The sequence below is a fragment of the Strix aluco genome, chromosome 3 (assembly GCF_031877795.1).
Source record: "Strix aluco isolate bStrAlu1 chromosome 3, bStrAlu1.hap1, whole genome shotgun sequence".
In the NCBI taxonomy this organism is placed as follows: domain Eukaryota; kingdom Metazoa; phylum Chordata; class Aves; order Strigiformes; family Strigidae; genus Strix; species Strix aluco.
In genome coordinates, this window is record NC_133933.1 from 17,904,746 (window position 1) to 17,924,187 (window position 19,442).

The 19,442-nt window shown below is 44.3% G+C and overlaps 1 protein-coding gene across 4 annotated transcripts; it reads left to right on the forward strand.

The window, feature by feature from the left end:
- Positions 1–29: 29 nt before the first annotated feature.
- SEC23B (SEC23 homolog B, COPII coat complex component) lies at positions 30–18,998 on the forward strand. 4 transcript variants are annotated; one of them, XM_074817616.1, is made up of 21 exons: positions 82–112; positions 1,316–1,597; positions 2,502–2,737; positions 3,903–3,960; positions 4,594–4,680; positions 4,891–5,127; positions 5,509–5,594; positions 6,360–6,504; positions 7,074–7,232; positions 8,055–8,170; positions 9,403–9,526; positions 10,023–10,103; positions 10,436–10,525; positions 11,326–11,432; positions 11,616–11,769; positions 13,408–13,485; positions 13,775–13,936; positions 14,760–14,846; positions 16,431–16,586; positions 17,410–17,475; positions 18,550–18,998. In XM_074817616.1, the coding sequence occupies exons 2-21, from the start codon at positions 1,547–1,549 to the stop codon at positions 18,637–18,639; spliced, it is 2,370 nt and encodes a 789-aa protein (XP_074673717.1). In that variant the 5' UTR covers positions 82–112; positions 1,316–1,546; the 3' UTR covers positions 18,640–18,998. The 4 variants fall into 4 exon arrangements, with proteins under 4 accessions (XP_074673723.1, XP_074673721.1, XP_074673717.1 ...); XM_074817622.1 differs by lacking the exon at positions 1,316–1,597 and having other exon boundaries at positions 30–112; XM_074817620.1 differs by lacking the exon at positions 1,316–1,597 and having other exon boundaries at positions 37–112; positions 2,449–2,737.
- The last annotated feature ends 444 nt before the right edge of the window (positions 18,999–19,442 follow it).

The window sequence follows — 19,442 nt, forward strand, 5'->3', positions numbered from 1 at the left end:
TGCTGGTGCCGCCATCTTGGCTGCGGGCACCCCGTACCGCTGAGCTGGCCTTGCCGGGCGCGCGGGGCCTGCCGGGAGAGAGCGGCGGCGGGGAGCGGCGCGGCGCGGGCAGGTGGGCGCTGCGGGAGGGTTCCCGGGAGTCCCCGTCCTCTGTGGCTGTCTTGGGGACTGCGGGTGGTGGTGTCCCCCCTGAGGGGAGGCTGGGGGGAGGGTCAGTGACGTCTCCCATGAGGGGGGACTCGGGGAGCCAGTGGCGTTCCCTATAGCGAGGGCTGGGGAGGGATCAGTGGAGTCTCCTGTGAGGGAGGGCTGGGGGGGTGTCAGTGGTGTCTCCTACAGGAGTGTCTGGGGGGTCAGTGGTGTCCCCTATAGCGGGGGCTGGGGGAAGAGTCAGTGTCCCCTGTGAGGGAGGCCTGGGGGGTTAGTGGTGTCCCTTACTGGGAGTGCTGGGGAGGGTCAGTGGTGTCGCCTCCAGCAGTGCTTGCCTGGGGATCAGCAGTGTCCCGTAGAGCTTTGCCCGGACCGGGCTGTGCTGAGGGTGCTGGGGCCTGGCAATGCCCCCCAGGGCAGGGCTGGGGTCAGCCGTGTCCCCCGGGGCTGTGCTGAGGGTCAGCAATGGCCCCTGTAGCAGTAGCTTTACCCTACTGCAGCGCTGGGGATCAGCGGGGTGGGGGTCGGAGGTGGCCCCTATGGCTTCACTCGGGATCTGTGGTGTCCTCTGAGCGCTTCCTGGTGAAGGGCTGGGGATCTGTAGTGTCCCCTATAGCTGGGCCGGGCGCAGCAGCTGGGTGATCTGTGGCGTTCCCTGTAGCACTGATAGGAAGCAGCAGCACTGCCTACAGCTTTGCTGGAAGGAGTGGGGGTCAGCAGCGTGCCCTGTAGCAGATCTCATATGGAGCCTGGAATACTACCACCACTCCTCTGCTGAGGCTTTGAAAGGGTCTGTCCTCTCCTGAACAGGGGATTTGGGACCTCCCCACTGCTGGGATGGGCCCTGGGGGTTGCTTCAGAACTGGGGCTGGAGAGCCCTGCACAGGTGGGAGGCTGACAGAAGATTGGGCAGGCACCTGGCCCTAAACTGGCCCCGTACAGCCCTCACTGGGGTGGGGGTGCCTCCCCTCCTGCTGTTGTGACCCCAAAGTGGGGCCACGGCCCATGCCAAACCCAGCTGGGCAATCAGGATTCAGCCCATGGCAGGGGAGTGGTGCTAGGCTGCAGTTGGAGGAACATGGAGTAAATTTACCCTGTGGTTGCGCTGCATACCTGAGATGTCAGGTGTTTGTCTTGCTGTTCTGACGTGTGGGATCTTTTACAGGGAGGCTCAGGTCTGACTTTTACCTTGAGAGACCCATTTGTGGTGGGGATGTGTTGCTGAACCCTCTGTCCGTCCAGAGGTGGGGATGGAAATACAGGGCAATTCCCTGTGAGCTTGATTTACATCCTTAAGAGCAAGGACAAAGAAAACATCAGTTAGTTTGGAGGTCTGTAGGAAAACATTACATCAAAACTTCTCCTCCTCTGGGAGAGGCGATGCTTCTGATTTCTCATGCCTGTGGCCTTCCTGAATCTCCCACCTGCAGTGAGGACCAGGAGTAAGGTAATCCTGGAGCATCTGCAGCCACAGGTGAACCTCTGAGTTTCCTCAACCGGAGCAGGTTGTGGTGCTGCTGCTCTTGGCTCTGTGAGTTGCTGTCAGTGCTGTGTGGTGTTTGTGGTCTGGATTCGATGAGTGAGTTTTCTGGTAGGCTTGTCCTTCCCTTTCTCAGAGACATCAAAGGTAACGATGGCCTGGGAGCTCTTGTTCATGTCTTAGTCTGAAGAGTTTAGTAAGGCAATACAGAGAGTGACTTCCCTGGTGTGTTGGGGATATCCTTTCTTGAATAGCATGTCTTTTCTGAAGTCTGCTGGACTCTCAAATCCTCCCTTACAAGGAATGGAACACCGTGCCATGCACAGAGGGTGTCTGAAATCACCAAAGACCTTTTTTGACCTTTTTGTCATGTGCTCCTTTCCATCTGTAAGCAGGTCAGGCTGGCAACCAGGTGACATTTGTGATGAGTGTTTTGGTCTCAGACTTGGCCTCCTTTTCTACCCCAAAGGTTTTAGACGAAGGCTTCAGGATGTGTTGCAAATCTGACCTGTTTTCCTTTACTGAGTCAGACAGGATTGCCTTGAGGCCAGCATGAGGCTGAGCTGATATTGGGATGTTAAATGTGGATCATGAGAAAAAAAACCTTGCATTCGGGCTTTGAGTGTCAGATTTCCTTGTTTCTTTGTTGGATTTGATGGTGTTTTAATTGTCTGAAATGTTGATGAGAGCACTGGACAGAAGAGATTAATGTAGTCACATGGTTCATTTGATAATGGGATTAACTCATTGTAACATATTGGCTTTGTCTTGCAATGTCTTGTGCCTACATGTAGTTGATCTACTGATCTCCTTTGCAGGACTGTCAGACAGGCGACCACTGCCTGAACGTGTGTTGCTTACATCCTTTCAGAGCTTCTGCAGTTTCATGGCGACGTACTTGGAGTTCATCCAGCAAAATGAGGAGCGTGATGGAGTGCGTTTCAGCTGGAACGTGTGGCCCTCCAGCAGGCTGGAGGCCACAAGGATGGTTGTCCCCCTGGCCTGTCTTCTGACCCCACTGAAGGAGCGTCTTGACCTGCCACCTGTGCAGTATGAACCAGTGCTTTGTAGCAGGCCGACTTGCAAAGCAGTGCTCAACCCACTCTGGTATGAATTTCTTGGCTGGGGATGTTAAGAGAGGCTGGATAATACCGATTTTTTATCTGAACTTCACTACTTCCTTATTTGCCTTTTTCTTTGCCCGGTGCCTGACAGCCTCTTTCATTTAGATGTAGGGGTTTTGTTAAAATCCATGTGTGCCTAATGAGATACATTGAATGCCAGCCCATTACTAGAGCTGCCAGAACCAGAGGAGAGAAGAGTGCCTTTGGGGAGACTGTTAAGGCAGAGATGATATGGAAATGGCCAATCCTCTTACCATCCCAGAGAATTTTGTGACGAATGATGAAACTTAAGATAAACAAAGATGCTGATTATACTGATACTGTCCTCTGGGCTGTAATGTTCACTTGTTTTCCTGCTTCCTATACATCCTGCTGTTTGTAGGTCAGTTCCAGCATAAGCATCAAGGTTTTCTTTGAAGTTTTGCTGAGAATTTAAGAGGAATAATCTCAGTCTCAGATCTAGCAACCTGCTCTAGTGGAAGGTGTACCTGCCCATGTAGGGGGGTTGGAACTAGATGATCTTTAAGGTCCCTTCCAACCCAAACCATTCTGTGATTGAGTCCCAAAATCATGATCGTACATACTCGGAGCATAGCACTGGGCTGAGAAAAAGCAGGGAAGGCCAGTAAGAAGAAATAAAAGATGATCAAGCCCGTGAAATAAGAATATGGCCAGGCTTTACTGCACCAGCAGTTACAGGATGTCATAAGGGGCTGAGGAGAATAAACTCTTTGGGGCAGGGAACAGCCTATTTGTTCAGTGTTTGCACAGGATCTGGGTGAATGGCTCCTGCTGCTGTGTGACTGGAGTGCTTGTGTGCTACAGCTGTACAAACAATAAGATGCCTGAGATAAGCCCAAGTGTGGTGAAAGAATGATTAGACCTAAGTCTTTGTCTGCTGAAGGCTAAGCTCCGGAGAGCTGTCAGTGGTCTATCATGCTGACAAACCTGGAAGTGGCAGGGCTGGATGAGCTAATGGACTTTCTGGCCATAGAACAAGAGTCTGAATCCCTACAACTCTTGTCATTCAGTTTGGAGTTCTGATACTCTGTTTCTTCCTCGGTGCTGTGAACCAGCGTAGATAATTGTGAAGCTGTGCTGTAAAATTGTTCCTATAGCTATACTAACGCCTCATCTTTCCCTTGCAGCCAAGTTGACTATCGGGCCAAGCTCTGGGCTTGTAACTTCTGTTTTCAGAGAAATCAGGTAAGCTGGAAAAAGATCAGCCCTTCCATCCTTTCAGTGAACATTTTATTGATGGTCTCCCCTGGCAAAGGATGTTAAGCATAAATTCCACTTTTCTAGATTCCTTCTCTTGGCCTTTTTTCTCTTGCTGAACCCAGGTAGAGTACTTGTTAGTGGGTCTGTTTTACCTGACATCTTGTCTATTTTCAGTTCAGTTTTGCCAGTGATTTTACCAGCATGCAGGGAATAGGAAGGAGATAAAAATGCTATTTTGTCCCATGTGTTTCGAGTGTGTTTTTTGCACTTGACATTTATTGTTCTTGCCAAGTATTAAATTCATTAGATTTGAGTAGACTTTTGCCATCAGAAACTGTTGCGTGGCTAAGTGAATTTCAGCTAATGCATAGTCGCTGCTTTAGTCCTACCTTTTATTTGCGCTGGATTGAGCAGCTGTCCGTACTGCTGGCCACTTGTCTGTGCTTAGGAAAACAACAGTGTGAGTCTCTTGTCATGAATTAATCAGGTTGGTGCAGTGGCAGTAAATAAAGAGTTGAATAACCCCATCATGAGCAGGGCAGCCTCTGCACTGCAGAGGAGGGCCCTACATTTCTGTCCTGCAACTTCCTTGTCCTAATTTTTTGTTCTCTTTTTCAGTTCCCTCCAGCATATGCAGGCATATCTGAAGTTAATCAACCAGCAGAGCTTATGCCTCAGTTTTCAACAATTGAATATATAGTGCAGGTAAATGAATCATAGACAAGTTTGAAACCCCCAGAATTGTCTTCTGTGTGACAGATTATGTATATATTAGATTTACTTAAGATAATGCAATTAAATAACATTTCTGCAAGGTGCTTAATATGGGGCTCATTTTATTCCTTGACTGGAGGCATTCTGAAGTGTCAGCTGGCATATGCAGGCACCTAGTAAATCCATCTCTTTCCACATTAGCGAGGTCCGCAGACACCATTGATCTTTCTGTATGTTGTTGACACGTGCTTGGAAGAGGAGGACTTGCAGGCACTGAAGGAGTCCCTCCAGATGTCCCTAAGTCTGCTGCCTGCTGACGCTCTGGTGGGGCTTATCACTTTTGGGAGAATGGTCCAGGTTCACGAGCTGAGCTGTGAAGGAATTTCCAAGAGCTACGTGTTTAGGGGCACGAAAGACCTGACAGCTAAGCAAATACAGGTATGTTCTGCCATCTCTTAGGCCAGTGACTTGTTCCTGTTAGCTCTGTTGACATCACCGTGGGTCTTTCAAGTGCTGGGCTCTCAGGGAGGAAGCAGGGTTCAGTGCTTTTAACTGTTAGCCTGTTTCCCTCCCAATATCTGTATTGTATTTTTGCCATTGTAAATTCCTTGGAAGCTTGTCCAAGATAGAGTTTGTGTATCTCGTATAATGGACCCATCGATCCATTCCTAACAGGAGTGCAAAGATTAATAATTTCACAGATTTTAATGTGTTTAATGCTACAGTATTGCAGGCCTCAGGGTATATTGCTTGACATCAAATAATATATTTAATGTTTGAATAGTACATCTCCTCTGTCTCCTCTTTACTATTCTCTAGGATATGCTTGGGCTTTCAAGGCCAGCTGTCCCCATTCAACAGGGAAGACCTCTTCAAACTCCAGAGCAACCTGTTATTTCAAGCAGGTAAGCTGCACCACCACAGCAGGGCAGATGTTTTATGCCCCTTTGGGTTTACGCTTCTAAACCTGGGTTTCCCAAGAGCAGTCTTGTTAAGAAGATTTAGATGGTATTGTTTTGTCACATTAGGTGATATGTATGGATGGGATTTACTAGAGCTGCAGGCAATGTATTAGACTTCTATAGTATCTTGGTTTTGCAGTTGCAAGCACATGATTACCATTCGGGCTGGATCTCTAGTTGAAAAACTAGCTGTCTTTGAAAAGCATATTGCTCAGGAGTCGTTTGGAGCAAGGGCCTGTCTTTTTGATTGACCAGCCAATGGGGGGCCTGGTCTATGCATAACAGTTCTACAAACCACTCCCTACTCCCTTGACCCAGCAAGTCCAAAAAATGATTGACAGGCAAGCGGTGACCCCTTAACAGTAAAGCTGTATTGGACTCTGTTGAATACAGTTTTCTCATCCTCAGCTCCTCTTTTTCAGTGGCAGCCCTTGTGTGTTTTGGTAGACTAAATCACTGTTGAAGTTCTTTCCTATGCTTTATATGACTTTGACTTCTTGTCAGTTCCTGATGTCTTGCTTTTATCAATTTTTTTATTTTGCACAGGTCTGTTATTTTAGAAAGTTTGGATGTAAGAAGGGAACGTGCATGTGACTTTTTGCTTCTAATAACTATCTCAGTGCAATTTATGTATGCCAGGAACAAAGAGGGACTTACTTTCTTCTCTAAACTTGCAAGCAGGAAAACATTTTATTTGTGTTTTTGCAGGTTTCTTCAGCCAGTACATAAGATTGACATGAATTTAACAGATCTACTTGGAGAACTGCAAAGGGACCCGTGGCCAGTGACCCAGGGAAAGAGGCCTTTACGTTCCACTGGAGTAGCTCTTTCGATCGCTGTTGGCTTATTGGAGGTACTCTTGGTACTCTTAGTGCTGTTGTTTGAGATGGGCTGGCAAAAGCAAGCACCTGGCAGTCTTTGCTGACACACGCGCAGGTGTCAGTCCAGCTTGGTCTGTAGCCCAGTTACATTGGGTGCAGAGGTGCAGTTTGTCTCTGCTGACATATGACATGTATTAGCACCAGCTGGTGTAGAGTGAGCAGGAGTTTACGTCTAAATAGTAAAATATGCAGGTGATCAAGGTCTCTGATTCTTCTGTGTATTGCCACGTGGAAGTGACACGATGCACTGGGTTTATCTGAGGGTCATCTAAGATGTAAGCAAAAGGAACAGAAACTGCTTGCTTCCTCTTAGGAAGACACAAAGCTTGATGTAGCTTGAGTCTAAACTTGAGAGTGCTATGACTGTCAGGAAATGCATCGCTCTTTATCAGGTGGCCTCTAGCAGAGACAGATCCCTAATGACATTGCAGAAACGCAGGCACTTCTCTAATGAAAGCATTTGTTGCCATTTAATCAGTCTCTCTCCCTTCTTTTTTTCCTCCCCCCTGTTCTCTCATATAAGTCTTTATTTTTATTTTAGGGCACATTTCCAAACACAGGGGCCAGAATAATGCTGTTTACAGGTGGGCCACCAACACAAGGACCAGGCATGGTGGTAGGAGATGAACTGAAAACACCCATCCGTTCTTGGCACGACATAGAGAAGGACAACGCAAGGTTCATGAAGAAGGCCACCAAAGTAGGTGCTAGTGCCTGCTGGGTGTGTTTAAAAACAAAAACTGAATATTGTGGCAGAACGCTAAATTGGGGGGGAAGGATATAACACAAACCTACATATGCTGCTGTGTTGACAGCTGCGCAGTGTCCTTCCCCAGGGAACAAACGTATTCCATTCTCTTGATGTGGGAACAGTATGTCCAGATATTTGCATGGTTGTCCTCAAAGTGCCTGAGCCTTTTGTGTACGTTAAATTGTGAGAATGGTCAAGGGAAGGGTAAAAAAGACTTCCTCTTAGATACTTGTCCAGCATGGTCTGGTGCCTTCTCAGAGAAATAAGTATTTCAGTGTTGTTTCTTAGCTGGTAGTGGGTGGAGAGTTTGTTCATCAGCATCATTGTATCTTCTTCTGGGGAGGAGAAAACCTGTCTTCCAAGAATTGGTCACTTCCAGAAAGCCTCCTTTGTCTTCTTGACATATGAAACAACAGTTAAAATAGTAAAAATGTCAGATACGAAGTGTGCCTGTCAGCTTAGGGAAACCAGTATGACACATGTTCTCTCAACTATCACCTGGAAACCTTTGGGTTTCCGCTAAGTTATCACAGGCAAAGATCCCATGCAATTCATGCACTCTCTGTATTTGTGACATGCAACTCAAGCTCATCCAAGTGCAAACATCCTAGGAGGGAGAAGTGTGCTCCAGCAGAGCTGTAAGAGCAAACAGCTGTTTAGTTACCACGGCACTCGTAATTACTTCTTTTGTACCCTGTGTTGGCCTCAGCTGGAGAGCAGTAGAAAAATTGCCCATTGCAGCATCCTAAACACCATGTCTGTTTTCCCCAGCACTACGAGACTCTGGCTAATCGCACTGCAACCAACGGGCATTGCATCGACATCTATGCCTGCGCCCTGGATCAGACTGGACTGCTAGAGATGAAGTGTTGTGCAAACCTCACTGGGTATGTTCATAGCAGGAGAGCACAAAGTTGACAGATGTATTTTTATTTTTTTTTTGTGGAGGGGGAGAATGGTTCAGAAAGCGGTTAAGTTTGCTGTCAGGACAAAAGGGTGAGATTTATATCATTCTATTCTAAACTGTGGTTTGAATTTGCCAGGAATTATATGGCAAACCTCACCTGATCCCAGACCACATTTCTGAAGTCTCAAAACAGCATGTGAATTAGCACTGCTGATAGAAAACTCGATGTCCTGCTTTGAGAAAGGTATTCTAAAGCATGGTGCAACATGCCTTTTGCAAATGCCTTCTGCCTTCTTGGGAGATAGCAAGTATCCTTTCCAGAATTTATGGGATAGAGATGCCGTGCTTTGTGGTGTGTGCATGACCAAAGTGCCATCAGAAGAGCAGACTGTCAGGCATGGTGGGTAGAAGCATTCCTTGTGTGGGCCATATTTTCTCTGCTTAAGAGCTCACTTGTGCTTTCTCCAGGGATTCTTGGCTTCTGTGGATCTAGTTTTAAGTGACATCTCTAAGGGATAAATGTCTGTGTTCCATATTGCTGAAAACCTTATGGTCTCTGTGAGGAAGGCTATGTGCTAAACCGGGCCTTTTAGGGACTCAGCAGGTCTTACTGGCCATTTAAAATCTGCTGTGTCTAGTGGGTCAGAGGATGGTTTGAGCAAATGCAAGGTATTTGTAAATAATCATGTAGTACTTAGTAAGCAGAACAGAGATTGTCTGACCCTTTGGTTTGACCCTTGACCCTTTGGTTTGACCCTTGACTAAGCTCCGTCTGATCAGGCCTGGGTTTACCAAGGCACTTAGGGAGGGCACAGCACAGACCCATGCACCTCTCCTTGTGCTGCAGTGGTGCAGCCATCCTGTCTGTAGTGTGGGTGGTTCCAGTCCTGCTCAGGGAAAGCAGGCTGAGCAACTCTCTTTCCTGAGTTGAGATATTTCTAACTGGTGGAACATGAGCATTTTTAAGGCAGCTAAAGGGATGGCAAGAAATATAGTTGAGAAAACAAGCTGGCAAAGATGGAGCATTATCTTGTCTGGCTTTGGAGGAGGCGTCCATGAATCTGTGTTCCCTGATGTGAATTTTACCTATGCAAAGGCATGCTTAAAACAGTTTCTGCATGTGTTTGCATGCATGGAAGCATGTATCCTTTGTGCTTTCCTTCTAGTTCCCAGTTACTTCAGTTCCCTTGTGTGTTGATTTTTCTTTCCCAGAGGACACATGGTGATGGGAGACTCCTTCAACACTTCTCTCTTCAAGCAGACCTTCCAGCGGGTATTTAACAAAGGGTTCAACGGGGAATTTCGGATGGCTTTTGGTGCAAATTTGGATGTGAAGGTGAGAGTAGTTTCATTGGATGACAGTAACTGGGAAATACAAGTGCTGTTCATTCAAAAGTCAATTTAAGTATCTGGGGTGTAGAAAATTCTGTATGTTTGAGGTCAGCCATAGTGCCTGTTTTGGGAGAAGCACTGTACTGGAGTGAGTGGAGGGATTTTTGTTTGGGAGCTTATTAAGTTTGTGTTTGGGGTTTTTTTGTTTAAAAAAAGAAGCTGAGCTCAGCCTCTCTTCACTCAGCAAGGAAAATTTTCATACTTTCTCGTGGTCACTATAAAAATGTCTTCATTATTAAAATATGACTTTGTAGATTCTCTTATGTTCGTTAACTGAAGCAGTAGGTGATCTGGAAGAGTACACAGAGATGCCTTCCCTGACAGCCATGTGTATCCATCATCTGATCAAAGCTGAACAACTGATTTAGTCTGTGTGTATTCTATTTGACTGACTTGATTTAAAACAATCAATCAAACCAACTTTTTTTACCTTGTTCTAGACCTCTAGGGAGCTGAAAATTGCAGGAGCTATTGGACCATGCATATCCCTGAATGCTAAAGGGCCATGTGTCTCTGAAAACGTAAGTTTCTGACATGGAAAAATCTTTAATAATGAAGTAAATAAACAGTGCAAAGTTTCTGTCTAGACCTACAGCTGAGCTAGAATGTCAGAGTTTTCAAGGAGAAGAACAATTTGGAAACATCCCTATGAACAGACTGTCTTTCCTAGATGAAATTTTTGCACCATAAGGGTTTCTTTTAACTGTATGGCCTTCAGTAACTTCATTCGCACCCAAAAGATAAGAAATCTAGAAGGCCTGTTGTAACTTGTACCTCTGATCAGAATTTAACATAAGCTTGCCTTACCTGCTGCTAGAGACAAAATTGCTGCTTTCTTTTTGGTTCTGTGCAGGAGCTTGGAATTGGAGGAACATCTCAATGGAAAGTGTGTAGTCTGGATCCCAGCACAACTCTGGCCATTTACTTTGAGGTGGTAAATCAGGTCAGGCCTGGCTTCCCTTTTTTTTATTGTCATCTTTTTTAGAGACCAAACTATTTGTTTCTAACAGGGACAGAAAAAGCAATGACATCCCCTGTGTTGCAGATGGATGGTTGCAAAGCAACCAAGTCTTTTGTGCCAAAGAAATAGTCTCAGAGGTTGTTTTCATATGCATAAATTGCCTAATATTTTTGTTCTGTACAAAACCTGGATTCTTGCCTTGTCTTCTTCCTATAGTATTTATTTAACAAAGAAGAAATTGGTTTTTTGCCAGTAGGTGCTGTGGAGAATAAAAGTATAAATACCTTCAAATTCTTTGAGAATTGGTCCTCCAACTTGTAATAACTTGATGGTTCAGAAGTAACTTTTGGCTGCGGAAGTTTCTGAGCACGTGGCAGCTAGAAGTTATGAAGGCTACCCCAAAGGAATGCAGTTCCACGTGTGTGTGTGTGTCTGCTGTGTGGGTTTGTTACTGTTGTGAATAGGATGGTTGACTCACAGGACCTTTGCTCAGACCTCGTACTGCCATTCTTGTGTTCATTGCTGTAGAGATGGTAAGTTGCTGCCATGCTTTAAGGGGCAAGTTGAGGAAGTGTCACGCCCAGTATTAAATGGGCCCAGCAACACTTGACTCTGAGGGCTGCTGGAAAACACAACACTAACAGACATGGGTCTCTTCTCTGGTCTCTCTCTAGCTTGTACTTATTCTATGATTGCTCAGATAATGCCCTGGAGTTCTCTGTAGCATACAGACTTATGGAAAAGCCAGCCTGTTTTGAAGGCTTACCTTGTTTCGTTTGCAGCACAATGCACCAATACCTCAGGGAGGCAGAGGGGCAGTGCAGTTTGTCACTCAGTATCAACACTCCAGCACGCAGAAACGTATTCGTGTCACCACCATAGCCAGAAAGTGAGTATCTCATGCCAGTTCTTTGGCAGAATGGCAGAAACTTAAGCTGCAGTCTGTACTGGAATTTTTCTACCTTTTTGTTGCATGCATTGGCCGCAGAGTATTTGGCATAAGGAGGATGAATCTGGTTTGGGTTTTGCTGAAGGTAGACCACGTAGCACTAATCCTTTACTAACCCTATAGTTGGGCAGATGCACAGAGTCAGCTCCAGCATATAGAAGCTGCGTTTGACCAGGAAGCAGCTGCTGTGCTGATGGCACGACTGGGAGTGTACAGAGCTGAATCTGAGGAGGGACCTGATGTTCTGCGGTGGCTGGACAGACAGCTGATCAGACTGGTAAGTCCAATAGACTGCAGTGGGATGCATTCTTGATTTTAGTAAAAGTGGACTCTGGAAATGAAAACAGTATTCTTTTTCCAGATTGACTTGCTTCATTTGTGCTCTGATCATGGTCACACAGTCGTAGCATGTGATAGCTCAAAAGCCAGTGTGATTGGTGAATTTGTGATGGGGTAGGTAAACATCCCATCATGATGAAAGGGTTAAACCTGAGATTAAAGAAGTGATAGTGAAACACAATAATGCGGGTGGGAAGGCACCTCTGGGGCTCTCTGGTTCAACCCCCATGCTCAAAGAAGGACCAGCTTTGAAATTAAAGTAGTTGCTCCAGGTCTTGTTCAGTTGAGTTTTGAAGATCTCCAAAGATGGAATTTATCTTGCTTCCCTCGACAACCTGTTCCAATGTTTGATCACAGTCACTGTGATTTTTTTTTTTTTGATTTTTTTTTTTTCTTCCCCTCCCTTCCTCACCACCTCAGAATTTTCATTTCTCCAGTTACCTGTCAGGTAGCTGTAGACAGTGATATGACTCCCTGATCCCACTCTTCACAGCTGAACAAAACCAGCTTTTTCAGCCTGATTTAATGGAAAAACTTTTTCCCTGATTTAATGGAAAAAAATGGGTAGTACTAGAAGCACTATTTCTCTCATTCTTAGATAATTTCAAATCTAGGTTTTATATATATATATAAAAAAAAATTAGATAAATATATTGAATCATTATTCTCATTCCAGTAAGGTACAGAAAACACTGATGTAAAGAAAAATAACCTGTAAATTTTAGATTACTTGTTGTTGTCATATTTCTACATGAGGTGCTCCAGCCCCTGACCAGCCTGGTGGCCTCTGCTAAACTCAGTCCAGTATATCCATGGCTGTCTTGCACTGGAGAGCCCGAAACTGGACACAGCATTCAGACATGGGCTCACCGATGCCAAGTTCTGGGTAGTAATCACTTCTGCAGCTTCTTCACACTGTCTCTTGCTTTGAATTTCACAAGCCTGAATTGCCTAAATCAGTTCTGGCTTTGTCCAAACACCCATGTGGAGTTGATACTAACAGATACGGCACACCAGCCACTGAAAAAACAGGGCCAGTATCAAATAAAGATTTGAGCACCAAAACACACAGGCATGCTGCATGCTGAAATGATTGTGGAGTCATTTACAGTTAAATTGCTAAAAACCATTGATGCTTCTTATTTTCAGTGAAGTAGTTGGTGAAATGCCAATCTGCTACTGCTCTAGAAGGAAGCAGAGTTGCTGCAGAAGTGTTTCATAGTGTACAAAGCAGCTTAGGTATAATGTAGTATCCCTGATTTAATGGAAAAAATTGTGTAGTACTAGAAGCACTATTTCTTTCATTCTTAGATAATTTCAAATCTAGGTTTTAAAAAAAATAGATAAATATATTGAATCATTATTCTCATTCCAGTAAGATACAGAAAACACTGATGTAAAGAAAAATAACCTGTAAATTTTAGATTACTTGTTATTGTCATGTTCATGCCATGGTCGCTCTGTTTAAAAACAACCAAAAGAAACCCCCCCTCAAAGTGTTAATTCTAAAAAGAAATAGTAAAAAAATAGGAAAAAGCGAGAGAGGTAACCAAAGTATTAATTTTTCTTTCAACAGTGTCAGAAATTTGGACAATACAACAAAGATGATCCCAACTCCTTCAGATTGTCAGAATCGTTTTCTTTGTATCCCCAGGTAAGAACTTCATTTCCCACAGCTGTGGGAAGAGTGTGCAAGGGTGAGCGAGAGTGGTGATAAAACATTTTGTACCATTTATCAGATTCAAGAGAGGAGGAACAGATGCTTTTTTAATTTGGTGGGCTGGTCCTATGGGGTGCTGCAAATGACTAAGGGAAGAACTCTGAGGAGTTAATAAGGGGTAGACTTTTTTCCAAAGAATTTGCTGTTCAGAAAGATTGGACTTGGGTGCTGAAGTTTTGGCAACTTGCTGACATTTCTCTTCTTCCTCATCTTTCTGGTGCAGTTCATGTTCCATCTGCGACGCTCCCCATTCCTGCAGGTCTTCAATAACAGTCCAGATGAATCTTCTTATTACCGTCACCACTTTGCTAGGCAAGATCTGACCCAGTCTCTCATTATGATCCAGCCTATCCTTTATGCTTATTCTTTCCATGGACCTCCTGAGGTGAGTCTCTGTTTAACAGGAAGAGGTGGATCAATCCAAAATAAGAAGTATTCAGTCAGTAACACTATTTCAGCAGAAAGGCCCCTATATATTTTTTTAATCAAGGTAATTATTAAAGGATGAGATGGGGCAATGTGAAATATGAATTGTGTTTTCAGTAAGCTTACAGCTTTGATTAAAAAAAAACCCAGAACAACCCCTTGCCCCTGCCAAGCCATAGCCTCTGCCCCCCAACATCTGGTGAATCTTGTGGCTGTCAGTATCACTTTTGTTTCTGTGGCAGAGACTGCCATCTCCCTGCAAGTAAGTCAGCAAGCCTCAGGCCTCTCAGATCATAATCTCCCATCAGCCGCTTGTTTTCAGTTGTTTATGCAGTGGTGTTTAAGTATGTGCAAGTATTCAATGGACAGACACGGATTCCCTTATATTGACAGCTTCCTTGAGAGGAGTGTGTCTGGCAGGAAAGAAACGCAGGAGCTGCTGGAGTAACACTGTGAAACCTTGGCAGCGTTTGCCAGAGTTCACGTTATTCCTTATTATTCTTGAGATACTTTTGTTCAAGATCATTTCAAATTAAACATGGATAGCCACAGAAATTGCTCTCTTTCATCCTGTGCTTCATACAGTAGCTGATAACGTGCTGCTCCATTCGGTGGTGCTGCAGGAGGCTGACTGTGGTCTGCAAGGTGTTCACGTGGGCTGACAGCCCTTGGTGGAGTTGTGTCTATATGGGCAAGGCTGAGCAAGATGTCCGGCCAACCATGAAGGTTAATACAGCTCTGAGGGCTTAGGGGTGCCTGACTTTCTTCTTTATTTTCCCCAGCCAGTGCTTTTGGACAGCAGCAGTATTCTTCCTGACAGAATCCTACTGATGGATACTTTCTTCCAGATAGTTATCTACCTTGGTGAGGTACAGTGAAACACATTCTCTTTCTCTGTGTGCACTCCCTCCCTCCTGCCACGCATGCAGACAGCGTCACTGTTAGTATAAAATAATCTGCTTGCAAAGCCCACACTAGCATAATGACATTGTATACATGCTGCCAGTTTTAATACAATTTCACCACCGAGTTAACAAACAAATCCTACTGGAGTTGATAAGGATGTGTTCTGCACTGAGCAACAGCTGTCATGTTAGCTTGGTAACAAAGGTGGTCCCTTACCATACCTGGAAAAGGCCAGAGAAACTTGAAACTAAGCAGGGCAGAGAGCTGCAATTTGATTTTTCAGACACATGACATACTTGGTTGCTGGATTTTGACACTTAAGTACTGCTGCTCTTTAAGAAATCAGTTATGAATTTTTCCAGTTTTTGCTTTTAAATACTGGATGTGGTTGACAGCTCTCCTATATTCCTTTCATCATGACTGAGGTAAGTGCTTAGGTACTGGCCCTTTCTAAATGTCCAGATTTATACCAATATCCAAAGCCTTGGCTCTCCAGTGCCTCTTCAGTATGCAGACCTGTAGATCTGTATTTCAGACCTGTCAGGTTCTGTAAGGGAGCGGTATGCTACCATAGCTGAATAATAGAAATGGCTCACATCCTAAAGTAGTTATGGGGTAAGGGGTGAAGAGGATACTGGCTTTCCACTTCTTTCTCTGGAAATTCCCTGTTCTTTGGTGCCTTTTTTTTCCCCTCATATCCTGTGTAGTCCTGCTTGGGGAGTGGCCCTCATCCAGTTTCTTCTACCTAAACATGGCATCAGATTGGAGTAGTTTAAATACACACGTTTTGGTTTATGGTCAAACATTCCTATTAGTAAAAACTTTTTGGGAGGCATTTTAACTCTTCTCTTTGTTTTTGAACTAAAGTTACTTCACTGATATTTAATGACTTAGAATGCTTGAAGTTTGGCATGATGGTTTGCAGCAGCTCCATTATTAGCTCCTGACTTCACTACATGTAGGATTTGTTCCCTTTGAGAAGTGAGCAGGGATACCCAATTGACATGAACAATAACACTTGAGTCAATGATAATAAATCTTCTAGAGTTACCTTAAATAGTTTCTACCTACTGTTGCAGAGCAAGACACTCAGCCACTGGGTAAAATTTAGACATAGGAAGAGCTAAGTGTGTGACCTGTGTATGTGTAAAACAATTGCTAGGTACATATGGTTACATATTGAAAATACTGCAAAGCAATGGCTGCTTAATTTAAGACCAAGTCAGATTCAAAATGTCAGTGATTTATAAATGGTTTGTGTTTCTGTGTTGGTGCAGGCTGAAACACAGAGGCCTGAAGATCACTTTCAACAAATTGCTCTTGCACTGCACAAACTGCTACAAGCTTTTGTGTTGAGTGCCTGTCCTTAAATTCAGGGACAGAAACTAAATAATGTTATTGCCAGAGTAGTGAAAACATGCATTTACCCTGTGCTCTGTAAGCAGAAGTACATGTAACATTCTGCTGCCTTAAGACATGAAGGTTAAAAAGGGGAGGTTTGCAGACATCTCTACTATTTATTCATTTCCTCCCTATCCCGCCAACAGACTATCGCACAGTGGCAGAAAGCTGGTTACCAAGACATGCCTGAATATGAAAACTTCAAGCACCTACTGCAAGCCCCACTGGATGATGCACAGGAAATCTTGCAGACTAGATTCCCAATGCCGCGTTACATCCACACTGAACATGGGGGCAGTCAGGTAAGGAGGTTTACTGAGGAACATTTTCGGTTGTTCAATAGTGCAAACAGCTGTCTTTCTGCTTGACTAAAAGGATAGTTCTGTAAGTTAAATACAGTGGTAATTTAGCTCTTCAAAGTACAGTTTGCATATTTTCTCATGAGCTTTTACTACAACTTTGTCTTTTAATAAGCCAATCACTTGCTGGATATGCTTTTGAAATAGGATGGAAGAAACCAGAAAAAGCCAGCCTAAATATCTTTCTATTTCCCAAAGAAGGGGGAAAGAAATGATTTGGCTGTGTATCTAAACTTATCCAAGACAGGGAGTGCAGTTAGCTTGCTAGGACAGTACGAATGATTGAGCATCTGTTCCTTTATTCTCTAATGCTGAATGAGGATATAAAATAGTTCCTATTTTTGCTCTTCCTGGAATTGTCTGTGCCTAGCATGTTTGTAGCAGTGAAGAGGCAGGAATCAATGGTCCAAACCAAAGACTTGATATTAATTTTTGATGTGACCGTGTTACGCTGGTCCTCCACTGACCTTTTTTCTGAAGAGCGGATGGGGGCATGCGAGGGACAGTGCTGGTGACATGCCCGTGTCGCGTGGAACCAGAGCTGCCCTGCCAGGCGAGTGCCGCTTGCTATAGCAGAGCACTCTGTGCCCCTTGGAGACAAGTTGTCTGTGAAGCAGGGCTGCTTCTGGACTTTACCTGTTTAAGTTAAATTAGTACCTTGCTTGCAAAAGCAGAGGAACATTACCAGTCATGTATCTAAAGTGGTAAGAAATCTTGAGGGTCTGTCATTTCACAAAACTACTTCTCTAATGTTTTATCTTGATAGGCCCGGTTCCTCTTGTCTAAAGTCAACCCTTCTCAGACCCACAATAACCTCTATGCATGGGGACAGGTAAGCAATGGAAGAGGTGCTCATGGTTGGGAATGCTGTAAAATGTACATTTACGTATTTGTCTATGCAGTAGCTCTCCTGTTTCAACACATGGCCACAAGCCGTGAGCAGATTACATTTGTCCTGTTTCTTACCTAAGAGCTTTTTGCAGATGTATGTGACTGGATTGAAAAAATCTTACAGTGCTTTCCAGTGCAAGGAGACAAGGTTATTTCTGTGTACCAAAGATCTGATAATGGCATTACCAGCTGAGACTGCAATAATTATAGTGTTTTAAAAGGCACAACTGATTTATCTCTAGATTTGTCTCTAAAGCTTAGGCAGGTTAGATTTTTATTCAATCTCCTTATTCAAGTCCATGGTTGTTGATAAGATACAGTACTAGTGAGGAGCACTAGATAAGATGATCAGAATACTGTTTTCAGGCCCAGGTGACTAAACTAACTTTCAAAATCCAGTTGACTTTGGGGCTTTTTCTCAATGGATCCAAGGAATGGCTGTCCAAATGGAGGTGCTGCTACAGCAGCTCGGTACCTCAGCAGCTTGGTGACAGGAGATGAGTGGTTTCCACAAGGAGTGCTTTGCCCCTTTGGTCTCCCTTCCTGATCCCAGCTACATGTGGGGCACAGGCAGACCAGGAGAATTTTCTGTGGTGGCTGCTGTTGAAGGAAGCAGATAATTTGATGTGGAAATTTATCTTCACCCTTAGCTACAGTGTGATTTAAAACTCTTAGGTCACAGTGTATTTAGTACTCTGGAAAAAGTAACAAGCATGTGGATACATACAGATCTAATTCATCTGAGAATACTAGACTTGTATATCCTCTTCCTTTACCTTGTTTGTGTAGAGCTTTGGGCAGCAAAGAGACTCTTTTTTTCCAGTAGTTCAGATAGCACTAAAGGATATGTCAGTGCTGCTTGCCAAAGAGTAGCATCTTTCCACTAGATATCTGTCCTTTGCAGGAAAACAGGTGGTTGATTTAGCAGGCAGTTAAGTTTAGAGTGCTGACATCTGATTGGCTTTCAGTTAGAACCCAGTGATTTTAGGCTCATTATTTCTTTATTTGTCTGCAGGAATCAGGAGCTCCAATCTTGACAGATGATGTTAGTCTCCAGGTATTCATGGACCATCTAAAAAAGCTGGCAGTTTCAAGTGCATCATGACTTTGATCAAACCAAGAAGCAAGAACAGAAGAGTTACATAGATCATGTTGGTGACAGAAGTGGAGCAATTACTTACATTTCCTTCTCTCTTTTAGACTAAGGTTTTAAAGTATGAAATGAAATAAATATTCAGGAAGAGTTTTTTACTTGGCCCTTCTAGATATTAATTTATTTTTATTCCTCTTTGTCTATATTCTGTTTACTTTACATTTTTCATATATTGTAATTAGAGCTAAAGGATGTTTTAGCCAATATAGATTTTAACAGTCTTTAGCTTAATTTTTAGTGTTGTGTGTTCTTAAATGGTGTCTTTTAGCAGCCAGGGACTGTATTAATGAAAAATAAAATTGGGTAAGAGTGTTACTATTTAGTGCTCTCCCTAATTCAGCTGTATCTGCACTGGAGTTGGCCTACCTCCTTTTCCTGTTTGAAAATGTAACACTGGGGTACATACATTGTATTGAAAATAATTTTGAGAAGCTCCTAAAGGTAAGACAGTGCAGAAGAAGTATTAGATGGTGAAGAATACTTTGACAGACCCAGGGAGGGGGCGAGACGTACAACCCGCTGTGAGCGTGACAGCGGCGTGCTGAAGCATTGCCTCTGGGTCACCGGGATGCGGGCCTGCACGTCCGCCCCTCCCTTCTCTCACTTTAGCGCTGCATTAACGAGCTTGAAAACGGCCCGGAGAGCCGGCGCTGCCGCTGCTGCTAACTCGGGATCTGCATCTCAGCAAGACGCTGCCCGGGGGGCTCCAGGGCCGGGCTCAATCCTCTCACACCCCCTCCGCCGCGTCAGTCGCG

Bases quoted from the DNA above. Each gene is read 5' to 3' on its own strand.
- SEC23B (XM_074817616.1), top strand. From the start codon at position 1,547: ATGCCTGTGGCCTTCCTGAATCTCCCACCTGCAGTGAGGACCAGGAGT. The intron at 5,595-6,359 runs GTAAGCTGCACC...GTGTTTTTGCAG, and splicing joins CAACCTGTTATTTCAAGCAG to GTTTCTTCAGCCAGTACATA. The intron at 14,847-16,430 runs GTACAGTGAAAC...TCCCGCCAACAG, and splicing joins TAGTTATCTACCTTGGTGAG to ACTATCGCACAGTGGCAGAA.